The 24,419-nt window shown below is 40.0% G+C and overlaps 1 protein-coding gene across 7 annotated transcripts in view; it reads right to left on the minus strand.

Moving 5' to 3' along the window:
- col14a1a (collagen, type XIV, alpha 1a) overlaps window positions 1-24,419 on the minus strand; it is a 367,796-nt gene that overhangs the window by 154,508 nt on the left and 188,869 nt on the right. For all 7 annotated transcript variants that reach the window (XM_061953441.2, XM_061953406.1, XM_061953424.1 and 4 more), the window contains 3 exons: window positions 12,423-12,555; window positions 6,883-7,005; window positions 2,107-2,256 (listed from right to left, as the gene is read on the minus strand). In XM_061953441.2, the coding sequence (XP_061809425.1) occupies window positions 2,107-2,256; window positions 6,883-7,005; window positions 12,423-12,555 (406 nt within the window). The remainder of the gene's footprint in view (window positions 1-2,106; window positions 2,257-6,882; window positions 7,006-12,422; window positions 12,556-24,419) is intronic.

Below are 24,419 nucleotides of genomic sequence, written 5' to 3' on the forward strand. Positions count from 1 at the left end.
TCCGCCTACTGACTTTGACAAATAAAATAACTACCGTACATGAAGCGCTGACAAGGACCAAATGGCACACAACTAAATCAATAAATAAATACATATTTAAATAATCACACAAAAGTGTTATTAATTAATTAAATCATTAAATCATGTTCTGTACCAAAAACCACTCCATATTCTCTACTGCTCGCTAGTGTTTACCATGTCTGAGTTATTGTGTAGAAATATGGGGAAATAACTACAAATGTGCGCTTCATTCACTAACGGTGTTACAAAAAAGATCAATTAGAAAAATACCTAATGTTGGATATAGAGAACATAAAAACACTTTATTTATTAAATCAAAACTACTGAAATTCAAGAACTTGGAGCATTTGCCAACAGCTAAAATTATGTACAAAGCAACCTATAACCTGCTACCCAAGAATGTACAACAATTCTTCTCAACAAAAGAGGAGAAATATAACCTTAGAAAATGTTTTATTTAATACATTTGTATGCACGTACAACACTTTAGACCTTCAGCATATAAGTATGTGGAATTAAATTATGAAATGGATTGAGCAAAGAACTCAAACAAAGTATTAACTAAGAGGGTGTTTAAACCCAATATATAAGAAAGAAGAACAATGATATTTATTGAAAATAAGATATGATTCATCTCTTTATGTTAATCGTAACTGACTTAAGTATTTATGAAGAGAACTGTTGTATGTAGATAACTTTGATATAACTGTGCTACAAATTGAAAACAGGAAGTGAACATATATGTGTAAGAAACTGCTATGATGTGGAAAAGGGGTAGGGTTAAATAAGCTCTTCACTATGTAAAGCGCTTTGAGTCACTGCTGAATAAATATAATTCACTTCACTCTGCTTCTTCCTACTCCTTTTCGAGCATTTTGTAAAGAGAAATGGAAAACATGTGATGTATTATGTTGAAATTGCTATCATGTTGGAAATAAACTTTAACCAAACAACCAACTTTTAATAACACATGTATTTATTTGATTTTAATTATTCTTTATTAATGACACATTTAAGAATTGATTTTAAGTTTTTTAGATGTTTTTAATTGTGTCACATTTGGCCCTTTATACGTCTGTGTAATTCTGTCTGTACTAAACATATGGAAGCTTCACATGAACAGAGTTGCATGCAGGATTTATGAGTGGAGAAGAACAGATGGAGCATGCGAAATAATTGCAGCATAAATGAATACCAAACAAACCCAGAACATTAAAAGCACATGTACTGCGGTTAATTTTACTTTTCAATATTTTCATGTATATTGAAAGAAAATTGCTTTTCAGAAAAAAAACATTTGCACAAGAAAAGAAGAGGAAATAATAGGCACTTTGTCATTTTCATTCCACTGTGTTGCTTCATTTCAATCACATGTTGTACTAATAAGGGACCAGATTATATGTAAAAGATGGTGCTGTGGTAAAAAAACCTGAAAGGTCTGTTTGCAGTTCTTGGATTGCTAAAAAAAAAAAAAAAAGTATGCTGTTTTTATAGTAATTTGATGAATAAAAGTGCGTCCCCTCGAGGTATGACAGAAAACCAATTGTTCAGCCCAAAATACAACTCTACTCCCTTTAAACCTCGTATCACATGGATGATGTGTAACACCCAATTTGGTCGAGAACACTCACTGAAACCAAATCAATATGTAAAAGGATTGTTCTCCGTCTGCCTGGGAAATATCAATACTGTTATGTCTGTCTTTTGCTATGGTCTCAATGGAAATCAGAGCAGTTCATTTGCATGTTGTACTATACTCCCTTTACTCAAACCAGCTTCCTTGTTATTGCTTCCTCTCTGTCCTCACCATCACAATCACACTGTCCTACCCACAAAACTGGAAAGAAGACTTAACCTGACAGCAATGTCCCATTAAAGCTTCGAAATTCAATTTGAGATCTCATTTTAACCGCGCTGTCATCATTAACCTTCTGCCCCATCAAACCAACCGCACGATGGATTCTTCCATTTCCATTTCATTCCATTTTCTATATTGTGAGGCTGAGAAAAATATTTTAACGTGATCTGATTAGCTCGATGTCCCGCGCATGGTTAAATAGAAATGAGAGCGTGCTCGGTGCTTACATGTCTTGGCGTTCACAAGCAGTGGTTCACTTTGTCCTGCAGGATAGGACGCAGCCACATGAATGCTGTACTCTGTCCCACTCAGAAGGTTCGGGAGGAGAACCGAGTTTATATGCTCGCCCACAGCAGTGTCCAAGACCGGTCCTGTTACTGAGAGAGACAAACATGCATGCAAAGGCGCACACAGAGTAAAATCAGTGGGTATCAATGCATGACATTGACGTGTGACTTGAATACTTATTTGTAGATGTGATTCCAGGGCCTGCCCATGGCTTAAACATTACATGATTTTGGCGACCGGACACCTAAGAGGCTAATCATCAAAGTTGTCATGCTCTGTAGGTGTTTGCTTGTTCTACTTTGATGCATTTAATTGCTTCATGGATACAATTTTACTTTCTCTCTGCTAAACTTTTATTCAGCAGTGAGTCAGCATGTCCTTTGTAATAGTTTCAGCTCGGTTTAGCAGCATTGCGGCCGCGTCAATTCAAAAGCTAATTTCTACTGTAATTCAGCATCACTTCGAACGCCGCCATCTTGACATATTTAGGGCTGTATTTTATAACGACCATACAATACGGCCGGGTTAGCTTACTAAAGTGCAATTTTAAATTTCGCGCGAAATATCCTGCTGAAAACGTCTCGGTATGATGACGCCTGCGCGTGACGTCACGGATTGTAGAGGACATTTAGGGACAGCATGGTGGCCAGCTATTAAGTCGTCTGTTTTCATCGCAAAATTCCACAGTATTCTGGACATCTGTGTTGGTGAATCTTTTGTAATTTGTTCAATGAACAATGGAGACAGCAAAGAAGAAAGCTGTAGGTGGGAAGCGGTGTATTGCGGCAGGTGTTGTGCCGGATAACGCACCCCCGCCGTAGAATGAACCCCCTGACTGTTGTGCCGGATAACACAGCCAGTGTTTCATTGTTTACATTCCCGGAAGATGACAGTCAAGCTTTACCATTGGCCTGTGGAGAACTGGGACAACAGAGACTCTTACCAGGAGGACTTTGAATTGGATACGCAGACGCGGTACTGTGAGTACGCATGCAGCTGCGGCTTCCAAACATTTGATCGCTTGCCCGTACGTGCGTGCCGCTATGTGCATGTCACGTACGTAACTTTGGGGAAATATATGTGCTGCATGAACTTTGGGGAGGTGAACGGTACTTTGGGCTGTGGAATTGAGTGTGTTGTGCAGGTGTTTGAGTTGTATTGGCGGGTTATATGGACGGGAGGGGGGAGGTGTTTGTTATGCGGTATTAATTTGTGGCATATTAAATATAAGCCTGGTTGTGTTGTGGCTAATAGAGTATATATATGTCTTGTGTTTATTTACTGTTTTAATCATTCCCAGCTGAATATCAGGTCTCACCCGCCTCTCACAGCATCTTCCCTATCTGAATCGCTCCCACTGCCCTCTAGTCCTTCACTCTCACTTTCCTCATCCACAAATCTTTCATCCTCGCTCAAATTAATGGGGAAATCGTCGCTTTCTCGGTCCGAATCGCTCTCGCTGCTGGTGGCCATGATTGTAAACAATGTGCAGATGTGAGGAGCTCCACAACCTGTGACGTCACGCACATATCGTCTGCTACTTCCGGTACAGGCAAGGCTTTTTTATCAGCGACCAAAAGTTGCGAACTTTATCGTCGATGTTCTCTACTAAATCCTTTCAGCAAAAATATGGCAATATCCCAAAATGATCAAGTATGACACAAAGAATGGACCTGCTATACCCGTTTAAATAAGAAAATCGCATTTCAGTAGGCCTTTAAGATTATATTGTAGCCGAACCTTTGCCCAAATATTATTTAAAAACATAACTTTTTCATGGCTTTTGCCCATATATTGTGTTTTGTTTACTTTTTTAATTAATGCCGAAGCAGCATAGCAGTTTTGAATTGGCTTCACGACAGTAAGACGTATCGAACACTTTTATTTCTCCTTGAACCAATCAACCTTTTTTTTTTTTTTATCTTTTCAAATAAACTACTGAAACAATTCTGGTCGCCAAGAGTAAAACAGTAAACCCTTGTCTGTAGCTGTTAATTGGTTCCGGACCTGGCCGTGCTAAATGAACTTCCCCAAAGTAGAAATGATTCATTATAAATTGGATATTGTTTTATAGCTGGAATAGAGCATAACAAAAATGTTTACAATTTTCTAGATATGTTTTTAGCATTAAGAAAGCCCTCCAGACATGTAATACCATCCACATAGTCACTTTACAAGACGAAAAATTCAAAGCGCGATTGTTATTACAATATTTACCGTATTTTTTGGAGTATAAGTCGCACCTGCCGAAAATGCATAATAAAGAAGGAAAAATACATACATAAGTCGCACTGGAGTATAAGTCGCATTTTTTGGGGAAATGTATTTGATAAAACCCAACACCAAGAATAGACATTTGAAAGGCAATTTAAAATAAATAAAGAATAGTGAACAACAGGCTGAATAAGTGTACGTTATATGAGGCATAAATAACCAACTGAGAACGTGCCTGGTATGTTAACGTAACATATTATGGTAAGAGTCATTCAAATAACTATAACATATAGAACATGCTATACGTTTACCAAACAATCCGTCACTCCTAATCGCTAAATCCCATGAAATCTTATACGTCTAGTCTCTTACGTGAATGATCTGAATAATATTATTTGATATTTTACGGTAATGTGTTAATAATTTCACACATAAGTCGCGCCTGAGTATAAGTCGCACCCCCGGCCAAACTATGAAAAAAACTGCGACTTATAGTCCGAAAAATACGGTAGTAGGCTGCAGTTAGCCATAGCCCCTATTGCGTGTTATACAAGTAATATTAAAGACCAAAATGGAGACACAAAGAACATTTTGTTTAGGGCAAAAAAAACTCATCTTAAAACTAATTTGTATACTCTAGCCTTTAAATACACCCCCCTTTTAGACCAGCTGATCTGCCGTCTCTTTTCTGCTCTGCCACGCTCTTCTGCGTGGAGAGGTTATTAGGTGATCACAGATGAGGCGCTAGCTGTTCAAAGTCGGGACCCGGGGTGGACCACTCATCTGTGCATCAGTTGGGGACGTCTCTGCGCTGCGGACTTGTCTCCACTCAAGATGAGCTCCTGCTGGCCCCGCTATGGACTGGACTCTCACACTATTAACTAGATCCACTCGACGTCCATTGCACCGGTCACCCAGGGGGGTCTCCACCTCTGCGGTCCCCTCTAAGGTTTTTCATTGTATCCCATTGGGTTGAGTTTTTTCTTGCCCTGATCAGTCAATCAATCAATCAATGTTTATTTATATAGCCCTAAATCACAAGTGTCTCAAAGGGCTGCACAAGCCACAACGACATCCTCGGGACAGAGCCCACATAAGGGCAAGGAAAAACTCACCCCAGTGGGACGTCGATGTGAATGACTATGAGAAACCTTGGAGAGGACCGCATATGTGGGTAACCCCCCCCCTCTAGGGAGACCGAATGCAATGGATGTCGAGTGGGTCTAACATAGTATTGTGAGAGTACAGTCCATAGTGGATCCAGCATAACAGTAAGAGTACAGTCCACAGTGGGGTCAGCATGAAACCATCCCGAGCGGAGACGGGTCAGCAGCGCAGAGATGTTCCTAACCGATGCACAGGCGAGCGGTCCAACCCGGGTCCCGACCCCGGACAGCCAGCACCCCATCCATGGCCACCGGACCTGAGTGTCTCCCCCTCCACAAGGGATAGGGGGGAGCAGAGGAGAAAAGAATCGATCAACTGGTCTAAAAAAAAGGGGGCTATTCAAAGGCTAGAGTATACAAATGAGTTTTAAGATGGGACTTAAATGTTTCTACTGAGGTAGCATCTCTAACTGTTACCGGTAGGGCATTCCATAGTACTGGAGCCCGAATAGAAAACGCTCTATGTGGGATCTGAGCCGAGGATGTCGTTGTGGCTTGTGCAGCCCTTTTAGACACTGGTGATTTAGGGCTATATAAATAAACTTTGATTGATTGATAAAAGCCTATAATAAAAGGCCAAAAACTACGAAAAAAACTAATGTTCTTTAGAAAACTAAATCTTTGGGGAAAAGGTATGGCTCCAATGTAGAAAGTAGTCTTATAAGTCAAGTCGTGTTTTTAAAGCCCCAAAATAATAAAAGAAGTTCCTCCGCTTTAAGATTTCTAGACATCCTTACCTACAAGGCAGTTGCACTCGAATTTGACCCAAAGATGGGGCCATTAAATGTTTGGTACACTGTGTCCCTGGAAAATGGCAGCAAAATAAATGACTGGAATACTTCTAATGACATCCAGCATCAGGTAATGACACAGAGGCAAGGACAAATCCTTCCAAACCTCTTTAAATGATCTATGAAAAAGGACAAGAGCATTGACCTAACAATAAAAAATGTGTGATCACAGTATGATAACGCACGCACGCAGTTTTTAAGTCCTGAGCCGAAATAAAGTTACTTGTGTTCCCCTCAGGTCCAGAATTGACATTAGCGTGGACTGTTGTCCTCACAAAACTGTTAATTGTGTTAAAATGACAGCAAGCGCACATTGAAACTAAACAGACACGAGTGAATTAAGTTTGCAGTGAATTTAGCTTTTGAAAAAACTTCACTGCAATTAGTCTAATTCCAGACTCATTCTCAGGAGGAATAGAATAAAACACACTGTTACATTCCTTAGTTACAACATGTATGTGCAGTGTGCATGTACGTTATATGACATACACTTGCACACATACAATGCCTCCCTGTGTGTGTCATAGTGTGTGTGTGTTCCTACCATAGACTGGCTGGTAGAGGATCTTGTAACCCACGGCAGGAGCGAGTGGTGGATCCCAGGTGACCCTTAAGCGGTTGTACCACTCCTCTGATGCACGGAGGTTTTCAGGAGACAAGAGAGGCACTAGACAAAAAAGAACCCCCCCCCCACAAAAAAAAGCAAGCTAGAAACATTTCTCAAAATTCAGTATCACTTTTAGCAAAAGTAGTAACACTAGTGATTTCAACAGGAACAAAATAAAGGGCCGTTTGTTTTTAAGACAGTGCATAGTATTAACGGGAGTTCAGTTTTTTCACATTTTGCTATGTTACAGCATGGGTGTCAAACTCTGGCCCGCGGGCCAAACCTGGCCCGCCGTGTAATTTCACTTGACCCTTGAGGCGATATCAAATTAACACTAAAGCTGGCCCGCCGATCCTCCCGGGAGTCTTCCTGCCAGCCAGCCAGCCAGCCAGCCAGCCAGCCAGCCAGCCAGCCAGCCAGCCAGCCAGCCAGCCAAACGAGTGCTGGCCCAGTCACATACCATGTGCGGCTTCTGCACGCACACACATTAGAATGCAACGCATACTTCATCAACAGCGATACAGGTTACACTGAGGGTAGTCGAATAAAAAACTTTAACACTGTTAGAAATATACGCCACACTGTGAATCCACACCAAACCAGAACCCTTTGCAGCACTAACTCTTCCGGGACGCTACAAGGTGTGTGTGTGTGGGGGGGAGGTTTGGTGGTAGCGGGGGCGTATTTTGTAGCGTCCCGGAAAAGTTAGTGCTGCAAAGGATTCTGGGTATTTGTTCTGTTGTGTTTATGTTGTGTTACGGTGCGGATGTTCTCCTGAAATGTGTTTGTCATTATTGTTTGGTGTAGATTCACAGTGTGGTGTATATTTCTAACAGTGTTGAAGTTTTTTATACTGGCACTTTCAGTGTAACCTGTATCGTTGTTGATGAAGGATGCGTTGCATTCGCTCGTGTGTGCGTAGAGAAGCCGCACATATCTTGTGACTGGGCCGGCACGTTGTTAGAATGGATGAAAAGCGGACGTGACGATAGCTCGTAGACTACGTTAAAGGTTAATTTGCTCAACATTGACCCGCGGCTTTGTTCAGTTTTAAATTTTGGCCCACTCTGTATTTGAGTTTGACACCCCTGTGTTACAGCCTTATTCCAAAATGGAATACATTTATTGTTGTCCTCCGCATTCCACACACAATACCCCATAATGACAATGTGAAAAAGTTTGTTTTCGAATTTTTGGCAAATTTATTGAAAATAAAAAAAAACAAGAAACCACATGTACATAAGTATTCACAGCCTTTGCCATGAAGCTCCAAAGTGAGATCAGGCGCATCCTGTTTCAACTGATCATCCTTGAGATGTTCCCGCAGCATAAAATGGAGTCCACCTGTGGTAAATTCAGTTGGTCGGACATGATTTGGAAAGCCACATACCTGTCTATATATGTTAAGTCCAACACTTGACAGTGCACGGCAGAGAACAAATACCAAGAATGAAGTCGAAGTAGACAGGATTGTCTCAAGGCACACATCTGGGCAAGGGTACGGAAAAATATCTGCTGTCTTGAAGGTTCCAATGAGCGCAGTGGCCTCCATCATCTGTAAATGGAAGACGTTTGGAACCACCAGGACTCACGCACGTCTGCGGCCGATGTCAAGTAGATTGTGACGTAACAAAGATATGTGCTTAGGTTTTTTGGATTTGAACATACTTCTATTTTTAGTAGGAAAGCCACACAACTGTTATTGCATGAGTGCCCAGGGCAATACCATCTCTATGGTGAAGCATGGTGGTGGCAGCATCATGCTGTGGGGATGTTTTTCAACGGCAGGAACTGGGCGACTAGTCAGGATAGAGGGAAAGATGAATGTAGCAATGTACAGAGGAATCCTGGAGGAAAACCTGCTCTCGAGCACTCTTGAAATCAGACCGAGGAGACAGTTCCGGGTTCCTCTTTGAGCAGGATAACGACCTTAAGCACAGCCAAGATATCAAAGGAATGGCTTCAGAACAATTCTGTAAATGTCTTTGAGTGGCCCAGCCAGAGCCCAGATTTGAATCCGAATTTGAGGAGATCTGAAAATGGCTGTGCACCAACAATTCCCACTCGACCTGGTGGAGCTTGAGAGGTGCTGCAAAGAGGAATGGGCGAAACTGCCCAAAGATAGGTGTGCTAAGCTCGTGGCATCGTATTCAAAAAGACTTAAGGCTGTAATTGCTGCCAAAGGTGCATCAACAAAGTATTGAGCAAAGGCTGTGAATACTTATGTACATGTGATTTTTTAGTTTTTAATGTTTATTACTTTTCAAAAAGCTCTAAAAAAATAAAAAACAAAAATCACATTGTCATTATGTGTTATGGTGTGTAGAAATTTGAGGACACAATTTAATTTACTCCATTTTGGAATAAAGCTGGAACATAACAAAATGTGGAAAAAGTGAAGCGCTGTGAAACTTTCCACATTCACTGTTTTGTTTATTTATTGTACTGTATTTATTGATTAGCCCTATATTGAACTTTGGGCTTCTTTGCTTTTTTTGCAAAAAATAGAAATATGCTGTTCCCTAATTAAATACAATCAATTAAAATATCAACAACAACAACAACAAAAAATTATATATATATATATATATAAATATTTTGTTGTTGTTGTTGTTGTTATATATATATATGTATATATATATATATATATATATATATATATATATATATATATATATATATATATATATATATATATATATATATATATATATCAGAGGTGGGACCAAGTCATTGTTTTGCAAGTCACAAGTAAGTCTCAAGTCTTTGCCCTCAAGTCCGAGTCAAGTCCCGAGTCAAGACAGGCAAGCCCCGAGTCAAGTCCAAAGTCAAGACTGGAAAGTCTCAAGTCAAGTCCTAAGTCCTGCATTTTGAGTTTCGAGTCCTTTCAAGTCCTTTTAACCACAGACTAATATATTAACACAGATTGTGTATGCTTTTCAAACGCTGTATTTATTTATTAAAACAAGTGCATTTTAAATTGCAGGAAAGAAAATTGTGCTGACATTGCACTTTATAATAGCACTATTAACCAGTCATTTTAAACATTAACTCATTCCTTTACAGAACAAACACATTGAAAAATAAAGTGCAAATGTACTTATTTGTACAAAAGTGTTAACATTGAAAAAACATGACATATACGTGAACATAACAAAAAAGTTGTACTTTTTATATGTCAGGGCCCTATGCTGCATTGCATTTGCAAAAGACCAAATTAGCCAAGAGTCTGTCAGTCATTTGTGCACGATGGGGGCGTAGTATGATGCCACCATGGCTGAAAACTCGCTCCACTGGAGCACTGGAGGCAGGCACTGCCAAGACTCTCATGGCCACTCGGAACAGTGAAGGAAGAGTCTTCATGTTCAATGCCCAGAACAAAAGGGGGGAGAGAGTTGTTTTGGGTTGGTGCACTACTTGTAAGTGTATCTTGTGTTTTTTATGTTGATTTAATTAAAAAAAAGAAAGAAAAAAAAAATATTTCTTGTGCGGCCCGATACCAATCGATCCACGGACCAGTACCGGGCCGTGGCCCGGTGGTTGGGGACCACTGAGGTAAACAACCAACAGTATGTCAGAAAGCTAGCTAAAACGGTACACTTATTCATAATATAGTATACATTTTAACTGACCTTTATTTGACTATTTTTGTCTTTTTTTAGGTGGCTAAAATACGCGGTGCTGCTGACCGCCGTCTAACGTTACGTGTGATATATTGACTAACGTAACCCTGCTTAAAAAAAATCACTGAACAAAAAGTATGAATAAGGTAGTGAACGGCAACAGATTCCCGTGTTTGCAATAACGTTATAACGTTAGCAGTGAGTTTACAGCCTCACTGATTTAACTACACAGCAAATAAAAGTCACGTTACTTAGCCAATAAACGTTATCTTACATTCAAAACTTACCGTTCTTTGTGCAACTTCAAATGCCGGACGAAGTTGGAAGTTGTTGCCTCTCCATCAGTAATTTTCGAACCGCATGTGTTGCATACTGCAAACCGTTTTGTGTTGACCACCTCGTAATTTTTATACCCAAACAAAATTATTTTAGGTATCATTTTTTGTTCACTGGCGTGTGGTTTGGACATGTCTTCTTCGTTGGTTGTCCTGCAATTTGATTGGATGAATGCTGTGTAATGAAAACAAAGCAGATCTAATTTGATTGGCTGTTGTACTGAGACCACACCAGCTGACACACGCAACGCTGATAGACAAGTACACAATGAAAAATACGGAGCGCTCCCGAATAACTTTTTCATCTTTGGGTTTTGGGGAAAGTAGCAAGTCATGTCAAGTCATGTCAAGTCATGTCAATTCAAAAGGCTCAAGTCCAAGTGAAGTCACAAGTCATTGATGTTAAAGTCTAAGTCGAGTTGCAAGTCTTTTTACATTTTGTCAAGTCGAGTCTAAAGTCATCAAATTCATGACTCGAGTCTGACTCGAGTCCAAGTCATGTGACTCGAGTCCACACCTCTGATATATATATAAATATATATGTATATATATAAAACAACACCTGATATATATAAATATATATAACAACAACAACAAAATAATTTTATATATATATATATATATATATATATATATATATATATATATATATATATATATATATATATATATACTGTATATTCATCCTCCTGAAAGTCAAAATCCTTTGCAGTGGACATTAATTTAGCATAAAGAATATTGCATGCATCCTGTTGTATTTTCAATGTTTAAAAGGCAACAAAGTTCACAACGCAGGCTTACCATGATTAATAATTTATTTTTTTCATTTTGAGACCGCACTATAAAAACAAGGCTTAGCTGTTTTGTATTTATGGAAATGTATATCTTTATTTATTTACTTATTTATTTTGAAAAAGTCATATTTTTTATGAGATGCTAGGATTGGTGAAAAGTTTTTCTTTCCGAATAATTTATGTGAGAAGACAATTTAATCGCTGCACAAAATAGATCATCTGGCTGTGTCGTACATGCACACGTGTCTATGGTCTGATTTATGACTACGCTGCTTGCAGGTTTTTATTTGCAATAAGGCTTGTAATGGCGCCCCTCATTTCAGAAGACAACATATTTTCCCGCCATTCCTATTCCGTGTTTGAAGAGGAGGCAATCATAGTTCTCATGGGAAAATCAAGAAGCAGCTGAGCCGCCTTAATGAAAGGAACTGCAGTAATTATGAATTGCCTTTTTTAAGACATTTCGGAAGGCATCAGATATTTGCATTGTCACTATTGTCACTGAATGTAAAATTAATTGTCTAATTCATTCAATGCTTTTGTCTCTTGGTGGTTTTGTCATACTTCACTGGAAACTTCTTGGGAAATAAAAAACTGACAGTTGGTCTGTAATTGTGTGTGTGTGTGTGTGTGTGTGTGTGTGTGTGTGTGTGTGTGTGTGTGTGTGTGTGTGTGTGTGTGTGTGTGTGTGTGTGTGTGTGTGTGTGTGTGTGGAGAAGGCTTACATGTGGTCCCCTGTGTTGACACGCTGATGCCATTTTCTCCATTGGTGTACACTGGCGTGACTTTGACTTTGTACTGAGTGTCAGGAAGTAAAGATTCCAGCAACAATCTTTTCTGACCACCAGGAACCAGCACCTAAACGCACAGACATAAACGGGGTAGAGCAGTTGTCAAGATTCATTTTCAACTCTAATTTTTAGACAGGTGTGCAGTAAAAAGAGTTGTACCCAACCAAAGAGAAGGGAGATGCATCAAATAATAAAAGAAAAGAGCAGGCTTAGTTTGGTGACAGCCTGCAGAACGCTGTGTGTAACTTAAAGGATTTGAAATACAACTGCTCAGCAATTCTGCTCACTTCAGCTCAGTCAATAAAGTCAGATGGGGCCAAGACTGAGGCAGAGCTATTAAAAGTCAAGTTCTCAATAATTGCTGTTGAAGTTTGCTATGTCTGGACATTTGAATGGGCATGAAAACAAATGGTTATTTTTATAATAGCAGGACGCAAACAACTCCTAATATGAAAATGTCCTCTCAAGGTTGACTTTAAGGATGCTTGCTCTACTGATTTTAATTATTTTACATGGTCTGCATCAGCACAAGAAATTTGATCAGTCATGCCATGGAGCTACAGGTCAATTATGCTCAGTCATTTTTAAAGAACCGTGTCCTGCACATCAAATGTAAATGTCTTTCATCTGCAATGCAAATGAAGTGGGATATTCTGAAGAACTTTAAATAAGCATCTGTCCCTTTTACAAAGTAGGACAGTTACGGCAGAAGAGAAATTCTCACTTTGCTATCATGCTCAGCTAATACATTTTGAAATGAAGACTTTTTAGGTAGGACCAGCCCACCTATTTATCCTGTTCAAAAGCTGAGCCTATTACAACTAAACATTTCAGCAGTCAAAAGCAGGACACTTGGAAGTATGTTTTTTTACTGACCATGTTCAATCATTCTTAGGTTTTTTTATTTGTATTTATATTCTGTTATCTTACATTGTATTTATTGCTAACAATGCTTCTATTATTTTCTAAATGTTATTTTTTTATTAATTTATTAATGCATTATTGTATTTTTCGGACTATAAGGCGCACTTAATATCCTTTAATTTTCTCGAAAATTGATAGTGCCCCTAATGTATGTATTAATTCTGGTTGTGCTTACCGACTTCAAAGCAATTTTATTTAGTACATGGTGTAATAAGTGTGACCAGTAGATGGCAGTCACACATAAGAGATATGTTCTGGACTGCAGATTGACTGACGCCTATTCAGTAAATAACGCTAGCACGTATCGGTAAGCAAGCCACACCAAAACTGTGATGTTTCATTGAGAATATAGAACATTACACATGGCGCTCAAAAATCTGTCAAAATGTTTTATTGTGACTTTGGTAAGCTACGAATCTGCACCGCAATTACGGCCATTGTAGTCCGACGCACTGTGCTTCAACATAAGGGTATTATTATGGTTTGTGTATAAGGACCCCAATATGGCACTAATTTGGAGACATTATCTGGCATTTTGTTTTGAAATATTTTTTCAAAACCAAGTTTTCTTACATATTGGTACCTAGTGTTGTCTTTTCGGATCTGCATAAATAATGAAAATTGTAGTCCGCGCCGTAGTCAATAAGATCCTTCTTGTTGTGGGGCATTCACCCTCCGCTGGTAAACATTGTTATTTTTTGCAAATATTATCTCATTTGGAATGTGATGCCTGCAACATGTTTCAAAAAAGACTGAGAAAGTTGAGGAATGCTCATCAAACACTTATTTGGAACATCCCACAGGTGAACAGGCTAATTGGGAACAGGTGGGTGCCATGATTGGGTATAAAAGCAGCTTCCATGAAATACTCAGTGATTCACAAACAAGGATGGGGCGAGGGTCATCACTTTGTGAACAAATGCGTGAGCAAATTTTCCAACAGTTTAAGAACAACATTTCTCATCGAGCTATTGCAAGGAATTTAGGGATTTCACCATCTACGGGCCGTAATATCATCAAAAGATTCAGAGAATCTGGAGAAATCACTGCACGTAAGCGGCAAGGCCGAAAACCAACATTGAATGCCCGTGACCTTCAATCCCTCAGGCGGTACTGCATCAAAAACCTACATCAGTGTGTAAAGGATATCACCACATGGGCTCAGGAACACTTCAGAAAACCACTGTCAGTAACTACAGTTTGTCGCTACATCTGTAAGTTCAAGTTAAAACTCTACTATGCAAAGCGAAAGCCATTCATCAACAACACCCAGAAACGCCGCCGGCTTCGCTCGGCACAAGCTTATCTAAAATGGACTGATGCAAAGTGGAAACGTGTTCTGTGGTCTGACGAGTCCACATTTCAAATTGTTTTTGAAAACTGTGGACGTTATGTCCCCCGGTCCAAAGAGTAAAAGAACCATTCGAATGTTCTAGGCGCAAAGTTCAAAAGCCAGCATCTGTGATGGTATGGAGGTGTATTAGTGCCCAAGGCATGGGTAACTTACACATCTGTGAAGGCACTATTAATGCTGAAAGGTAGATACAGGCTTTGGAGCAACATATGTTGCCATCCAAGCAACGCCTTTTTCATGGACGCCCCTGCTTATTTCAGCAAGACAATGCCAAGCCACATTCTGCACGTGTTACAACAGCGTGGCTTTGTAGTAAAAGAGTGTGGGTACTAGACTGGCCTGCCTGTAGTCCAGACCTGTCTCCCATTGAAAATGTGTGGCACATTATGAAGCGTAAAATACGGCAACGGAGACCCCAGACAGTTGAACAACTTAAGCTGTACATCAATTAAGAATGGAAAATAATTCCACCTGAAATGCTTCAAAAATTGGTCTCCTCAGTTCCCAAACTGAGTGTTGTTAAAAGGAAAGGTCATGTAACACAGTGGTAAAAATTCCCCTTTGCCAACTTATTTGCAATGTGTTGCTGCCATTAAATTCTAAGCTAATAATTATTTGCAAAACAAATTAAATGTCTCAGTTCTAACATTAAATATCTTGTCTTTGCAGTCTATTCTATTGAATGCAAGTTGAAAAAGATTTGCAAATCATTGTATTCGTTTTTTATTTATGAATTACACAATGTGCCAACTTCACTGGTTTTGGGGTTTGTAAAGCAGTATGCAGTTGCAACTTATATTTGTCAGTGGACTTGCTATGAATGCACTAAAAACAACCAGTACAACAAAGATGACGGGAGAAGACGCTTTCGAAGTGGAGCAATGTCAATAAACCCGCCCACAAAACGGCTCATCCTGAAGAGACAGTCAGAAAGCATCTTGAAGATGGTCTGTAAAACACAATCTATGCAACATTTTGACTAAATAACCATCATTACATGTTATGTAGACCACAAGGAAGTGTTTTAAATGTAGAAAGATAAATCCATAATTAGAGATGTCCGATAATGGCTTTTTTGCCGATATCCGTACAACTCTTGATTACCGATTCCGATATCAACCGATACTGATATATACAGTCGTGGAATTAACACATTATTATGCCCAATTTTGTTGTGATGCCCCGCTGGATGCATTAAACAATGTAACAAGGTTTTCCAAAATAAATCAACTCAAGTTATGGAAAAAAATGCCAACATGGCACTGCCATATTTATTATTGAAGTCACAAAGTGCATTATTTTTTTTAACATGCCTCAAAACAGCAGCTTGGAATTTGGGTTGGGGAGGGCGGGGTTGAGTTGGTAGGGGGTAGGGGGTAGGGGGTAGAGGGCAGTGTATATTGTAGCGTCCCCGAAGAGTTAGTGCTGCAAGGGGTTCTGGGTATTTGTTCTGTTGTGTTTATGTTGTGTTACGGTGCGGATGTTCTCCCGAAATGTGTTTGTCATTCTTGTTTGGTGTGGGTTCACAGTGTGGCGCATATTTCTAACAGTGTTAAAGTTGTTTATACGGCCACCCTCAGTGTGACCTGTATGGCTGTTGACCAAGTATGCGTGGCATTCACTTGTGTGTGTGAAAAGCCGTGGATATTATGTGATTGGGCCGGCACGCAAAGGCAGTGCCTTTAAGGCACACCTCCAATATTGTTGTCTGGGAGAAATTCGGGAGAATGGTTGCCCCGGGAGATTTCCGGGAGGGCCACTGAAATTCGGGAGTTTCCTGTGAAAAGTATGACTGGGAGACGCAACTGCTCTGTACTTCTCCCTATGTCCGTGTACCACTCCGTACAGCAGCGCTTTAAAAAGCCATACATCTTACTTTTTGAAACCGATACCGATAATTTCCGATATTACATTTTAAAGCATTTATCAGCCGATATTATCGGACATCTCTATCCATAATATGACCCATTTAATGCGTTTCATAATCCGATGCGCCTTTTGTATGAAAATAGACCTGAATAGACTTGTTCATCAGCATTGTGTCTCATAATCCGGTGCGCCCTATGGTCCAAAAAATACGGTATATATATATATTTTATTTTCACATACATTTTGAAATATCGTTATACAATTTTGTAGATTGAGTTAATCTTAGTTATTCTTCAGTCTAGACGCCTCAAAGGTGGGTATTCCTCAATCCTCGGTGCCATGCCATGTTTTGTTACTGTCAGTAGTGCTGTGTGTGAGTGTGAGTGTGTGTGCGTTTCTTTCTCTTAATTATTATTATTTTTTTGGTGTAAAGCACTTTGTGTTTCCACTTTTCCTGTGTATGAAAAGGGTTATTGATTGATTTAAAGGGGCACTAAGTAATAGTCAGCTATGTGAACCACTAAACTATGACAGGTTTGTCACGCTTGCCCTCTGTCCCTAAGGTTCTGGTCACACATCATGTTTGGTTTGGTTCTAGAGCAAACTCTCAAGTCAGTGTTTTAATACTCGATCCATCCATTTTTATTACCACTTGTCCTCACAGAGTCACGGGTGAGCTGGAGCTTATCCCAGCTGACTTTTGTGGCGAGAGGTAAGGTACAACCTGGACTAGCTGCCAAACTATTTCTCATTTGCAAACACAAACACAATTATTCACACTAACCTTCACATCTATGGGAAATTTAGAGTTTCCAAGGAGAAAAAGGTAGTGAAACCACCAAAATGGAGATTCGAGCTTCAAAATGCTAACCCAGTGGTTCTTAACCCTGTTGGAGGTAGTGAACACCACCAGTTTCATATGCGCTTTCACCGAACCCTTGTTTAATGAAAAATCAAATGTTTTTTTCTTAATTTAATCTTAATTTATAAATATTAATCATGAAATTATGTTATTTATTAAATAAATACTAATAAAGATATATGTTACAAACAGAACAGGAATGTACACATGATCCCATGTTTACATCTCATTGTGCAAAAATGTGAATGTTTTAGTGGGAACTAAATGTGATATCGGAAAGGGGTACAAATTATTTCCAAAGCAGGACCCCCACCCAGACATACAATACTAGTACACAGCTCATGAAAAACAATATGTTGTGTTACTGTCATTGTAAGTGGGCCAAAACACTTATTTTAGAAAATAATCCCATGGAAATGACTGCTGTCATTTGATTATAATAATAAAACATCCATCCATCCATCCATTTTCTACCGCTTGCCCCTTTTGGCGTCATTAACTTGGTATTTAGTCAGGTTTGGGACAGGTGTGCTGCTGGTGTGGCCACAGTGTGCACATCTAAGTTAAAGTACCAATGATTGTCACACACTACGTGTGGTGAAATTTGTCCTATGCATTTGACCCATCACCCTTGTTCACCCCCTGGGAGGTGAGGGGAGCAGTGGGCAGTGGTGCTGCGCCCGGGAATCATTTTTGGTGATTTAACCCCCAATTCCAACCCTTGATGCTGAGTGCCAAGCAGGGAGGTAATGGGTCCCATTTTTATAGTCTTTGGTATGACTCGGGGTTTGAACTCACAACCTACCGATCTCAGGGCGGACACTCTAACCACTAGGCCACTCAGTTAGAGGGAACATTGTTTGGGGGTATCCATAATACGCTGATAGGGAGAAGTTTTTATTCCGGATGTGTCCTGACCTCCGCGGCGGAGGCTCCGCCGAACCCCTGAGGCCGACTCACCGAACCCCTAGGGTTCGATCGAACCCAGGTTAAGGACCACTGTGCTAACCACTTCTGATATTCCCGTGTGTCTAACCAAAAGTACGCACTGTTATCCCAACCCTGTACACGGAACAAGCGAACGAAGAAGTGAGTCACAGTGCACTACACAGAGCAGCATCTAAATGTCAGCACAAAACATAGGGAAAACACAAGCCAGAGAGGAAAACTACAAGTGTAAACACAACCTTCAAATGTGTGTGTGTGTGTTTTGTCTCGTCTTATCTCATAGTAACAGTGGTACTATTGTATTGTTAGTGTACAGGAGTGTGATGGGACACAAGTAGGGGATTTTATTTTTGATGTTTCGTTGCCATGCATGTTTTAGAGTGTTTTTTATTGTTGTGGATTTTAGTTGCATGTTTTTATTGCTGTGGAATTTGATTGTAATTTTTGTTGCATGTTTTTACACTTTGTGGACTTTGATTGTATTTTTAATTGCATGTTTTTATTCTTTGTGGACTTTGCTGGCATTTTAAGACGTTGCCCCTTTTCGCTTGTTGCCCCTGACAACCAAAGTGCCCAATCGGACTGTACCTGAGAACAGCCGCACCTGTGGAGCATTAAGGCTGCACACATTTAAAAGGGAAGAGCGTCAGAGAGAAGGGAGGGACGAGGAAGGAAGAGCGACCGCGGGAAGCGGAAGCGACCGGGGGGACGCCCGCAGGCTGGGAAGGAATCCAGGACTACACAGCAGACCCCGCAAGCTACCGGAGTGAACCCCAAGAAGCCCACAACACGCAGGGGCAGAGGAAACTCTGCCTCCGAAGTAAGTGTCGTGGATTGTGGATCTGTGGGGGTGATCAAACTGCCTTTGGCTGTGGGCTTGCGGGCTCGTGCGTTGTACGCTGGCTGTGTGGTCCTGTGGACAGGAGTGATCGGGACCCAGAGACCTGCGGTGACTCCCGGGAGCGACCAAGAGGTGGAGCGAGACGGGACGGGTACGGCCACGTAGGTCCCGCGAGTGACCGGCGACTGGCGAGGAGAGTGGGCGTACCCAATACTTTGACGCAGAACTACAGCAAGGGCAGGCAAAACCCTGCCTTGCGTGTAAGTGTGGCGTCAGCCCGGAGAGCGTCTCTGTACTTTTAGAAGATTTTATCCCCGTGGCCTGCCTCCGTTTTAATTCTGTGTGCAGGAGGACGCCGTGGAAGTGGGCGAAGCCAGGACGCCGATCCACTACGTCTGTCGCGGCTGTACCCTCACCATAATATTGTTTACCAATTGGTATTTTTAGTGTTATTTACTTGACTGTTTTTCATTTGTATTGTAATAAATTGTAAATCAGCATCATTATCTTTACTTATTTTGGGACGGTTGCTCTCACTACATTGGGTTCTTAATGTTTATATTAGCTTTTATCAAAATTGTATTAGATTTAAAATTTCCACCACTCGGGTCCATCACAGGAGCTTTTCTTGTTTTTGTTTGTATAGTATTGTTCTTGTATTATATTGATTGATAAGTTAAATGTGGAGTTAGTGAGGGGGTTTGGGATATTATAAGCAATTGCTTCATCCAACCCCTTTTCAAGCCTTGCATAAATGTCTCTACCAAAATGTAAAAAAAATGTGTGTTGTATTGTGCAGGTTTGAAATAAATACTTCAAACTTCAAAATCTTCATAAAAAAACAAGTGTTACATGTCCGCTGGTGGGCAAGCTTAAGCTTTTGACTTTTACTCTCCTGCTTCTTTCCTTAGCTTTTCCCATCGTTTCTAATACTTCTCTGTAGCCAGTGAGGTAAATGGCTGCTGAAAAGACAATGGAATGTCCTCTGGCTTGGCGAGGCCTCTCCATCTTCTCCAGCTCTGTGGCCCCAGCAGGAAATTAAAGAAAAAAGTCCGAGACATGAAAGTTAAAAAAAAAAGGTGATGAGAAGAAGAGGGATGCAACATAGGCAGGGAGGTGAGGATGTGAGAAGGAGGTAAAGGAGATGCAAGAAAGGACGTGTGTGTCAGCAATGGGTGGGATTGGGCAAGCCAAGTGGAGCGGAACTAAACGTGTAATCGGTTTTCAGATTGAGGTAGATGTTCACTTCAGCAAAGTCTGTGAAAACGCATCTTTGTTGTCTGTTGTGTAAAAATCGATGTAACTGCCCAACCTGTTCTCATGAGACTTTTGTAAGACCTTGCACAAAAAGCTAACAACGTACTTTTACACCATGTGACATTTCATATAACTGTAAATCACATTTGTGGTGGACGCATTTTTCGGGGGGAGACGCGGCTTGGTTGGTAGAGCGGCCCTGCCAGCAACTTGAGGATTCCAGGTTCGATGCTCGCTTCTACCATCCTCGTCACTGCCTTTGTGTCCTTGGGAAAGACACTTTACCCACCTGCTCCCAGTGCCACCCACACTGGTTTAAATATAGCTTAATGTAGATAATGGATTTCACAATGTAAAATTGCTTTGGAATCAGACAAATGGTCAATGAATGATGACCAATTATTTGCTAAGTCCTACCTGTGCCCCTGCAAATACATTTTATTTAATGGTGGCCATGTATTTCAACCAATCTTTGCTCAGATTTGACACACATGTGCTCGTAAGTCCCAAAAAGATAAGTACCACATCTTATAATGCAGTGTTTTTCAACCACTGTGCCGTGGCACACTAGTGTGCCGTGAGACACAGTCTGGTGTGCCGTGGGAGACTAATGTCACGTATTTGGGTTAAAAATATTTTTTTGCAAACCAGTAATTATAGTCTGCAAATGATGTGTTGTTGTTGAGTGTCGGCAAAGTAACCGTGCAATACTCTTCCATATCAGTAGGTGGCAGTCGGTAGCTAATTGCTTTGTAGATATCGGAAACAACGGGAGGCAGTATGCAGGTAAAAAGGTGTCAAATGCTTAAACCAAAAATAAACAAAAGGTGAGTTCCCCTAAGAAAAGGCATTGAAGAACGAAAGTAAAATTGATCTGGCTACAAAGTAAAGAAAAACAGAATGCTGGACGACAGCAAAAACTTACTGTGGAGCAAAGACTTACTGTGGAGCAAAGTCGGCGTCCACAACGTACATCCGCACATGACGTGACAGTCAACAATGTCCCCACAAAGAAGGATAAAAACAACTGAAATATTCTCGATTGCTAAAACAAAGTAGATGCGGGAAATATCGCTCAAAGGAAGACATGAAACTGGTACAGGAAAATACCAAAAAAAGAGAAAAAGAAACCAAAATAGGAGCGCAAGACAAGAACTAAAACACTACAAACAGGAAAACAGCAAAAAATGGCGTGATGTGACAGTACAGCTACTTTGAGACAAGAGCTACATAGTTGGTTATGGTTTAAAGTCATATCCAACAATTGCGACAACTACTTTTTACTGTCAACTGAGTTTCGTTTTTTAATAATTTCTGCTGGTGGTGTGCCTCCGGATATTTTCAACGCAAAAAATGTGCCTTGGCTCAAAAAAGGTTGAAAAACACTGTTATAATGAATGCCCTAAAGTTACATTGGGTGTTTTGAGAAATGAGAAATTCTAATTCCATCCGACTTATGTTGTCAAACTTTAAGGTTAAATAATACTTGCAGTGGTTCAGGAATAAATGAGTTGCTTACACAAACAAATAGTCATGTAAAAAGAAATTAAGACGCCTCATGGGATGCTCACTGAAATGCTAAACTGAAGTATGTAATCGGTTTAATCTGTTTAATAGCTGTCGTTGAATAGACGGAGTAGACATTGAACGCGTTAATGAAATCCAATGTTTGGGTGGAATAATAGATGATACAATGAACTGAAAATCTCATATAAAAATATACAACATAAAGTAGCAAGAAACACGTCGATAATTAATAAAGCAAAACATGTTCTGGACCATAAAAATCACTTCATATTCTCTACTGCTCGCTAGTGTTACCATATCTGAGTTATTGTGTAGAAATATGGGGAAATAACTAAAAAAAAGTGCACTTCATTCCCTAGCTGTGTTACAAAAGAGGTCAGTTAGAATTACATAACATTGGATACAGAGAACATGCAAACCCTTTATTTATTGAATCAAAGATACTAAAATTCAACAATATAGGGAATTTGCAAACATCTAAAATTATGCACAAACAAAACCATAACCTGCTACCGAAGAATATACAACAATTCTTCTCAACAAAAGAGGACAAATATCACCTCAGAGAACAATTTCATTCTAAACAATCGTATGCATGTACAACACTTAAAACATTCAGTATATCAGTATGTGGAATTCAAATATGGAATGGATTAGGTAAAGAATGTGCATGTACAAAACAACTCAAAATGTTTATAAAGAAGAGGAATCATGATACACATTTTGAACTTACTGAAAATGAGATAATCGTATTCATCTCACAATGTGAAATACAACTTACACTACTATGTATTTATTTATTTTTAGGAGTATTATTATGTATGGAGTAAATTGTGCACAAAAGAAAGTGAATAAATAGGGTTAGGATTAAATAAGCTCTGCTTCTTCCTACTCCTTTTCGAACATGTTAAAAAGAACAACTGGAAATTGTGTTGTATCACGTTGTAACAGTATGCATGTTCGAAATAAACTTAAACCACAAACCATAGTTATGTCATTATTATGCTACGGGTTTATTTGTCAGCTGGAGCAAATTGTGTTAGAATTTCTTTCATATCACAACTGAACCGCATCGAGACCACTTAGAACAGTGGTCCCCAACCTTTTTGTAGCTGCGGACCGGTCAACACTTGAAGATTTGTCCCACGGACCTGGGGGAGGGGGGGGGGGGGGTGTTTTTTGGGGTTTTTTTTGTCATAAAGAAATACAATCATGTGTGCTTATGGACTGTATCCCTGCAGACTGTGTTGATCTATATTGATATATAATGTAGGATCCAGAAATATTAATAACAGAAGGAAACAACCCTTTTGTGTGAATGAGTGTAAATGGGGGAGGGAGTTTTTTTGGGTTGGTGCACTAATTGTAAGTGTATCTTGTGTATTTATGACGATTTATTAATTTTTTTTTTTTTTTTTTTTACATTTCTTGTGAAGCCCGGTACCAATCGATCCACGGACCGGTACTGGGCCGCGGCCCGGTGGTTGGGGACCACTGACTTAGAAGACTGTTGATTTGGAACAATTTAAGCAGTTTAGTTACCAGAAAAAGAACAGGAGTTTGATTACAACAAATTGTGATGTCAAAACACCCTTAGAGCTGATAGGTGGGCTAAGGCTTCTGTCTCAATTATTTTTTTAAATCAAACTTACTTAAAGATGTGTGATTGATGGACATTCAGTCCAGGCAGCCTTGTCACCTTGCACAAGATGCAGCGTCTAAAAAATGATAAATGGACGACGAAGGGAGTGTGCCTTTTTGATTGTAGAGAAAAGCATCCATTTATGAATGCAATATTAGAGTAGGTCAGTGGTGTTCAAAGTCCAGCCTAGGGGCCATTCAAAGTCGTCAGTGTGTTTTTTTGAGAAATAAAATCAAACATAGCCTGCATCAAAACATTACAAAGGATTTGACATTCGCCCACACAGAGGATAACAACCAAAGGGCAACAAGAAACTAGAGGAAATGTTACAGTAGTCTATCATTGTAATAAAAATAAAAAAATCTGAGATGTAGGTTGTTTTTTTTAATGTATAACTTTGGGTTGACATTTATGCTATACGTTCAATTAAGCAATGATGCAGTGACGTGCGGTGAGGTTGATGGCTGGTGAGGCACTGACTTCATCACAGTCAGATTTACAAACATATGAACCCTAAAGAGTATCTTATTCACCATTTGATTGGCAGCAGTTAACGGGTTATGTTTAAAAGCTCATACCAGCATTCTTCCCTGCTTGGCACTCAGCATCAAGGGTTGGAATTGGGGGTTAAATCACCAAAAATGATTCCCAGGCGCGGCGCCGCTGCTGCCCACTGCTCCCCTCACCTCCCAGGGGGTGATCAAGGG

This window comes from Nerophis lumbriciformis, linkage group LG04 (assembly GCF_033978685.3).
Source record: "Nerophis lumbriciformis linkage group LG04, RoL_Nlum_v2.1, whole genome shotgun sequence".
Classification (NCBI taxonomy): domain Eukaryota; kingdom Metazoa; phylum Chordata; class Actinopteri; order Syngnathiformes; family Syngnathidae; genus Nerophis; species Nerophis lumbriciformis.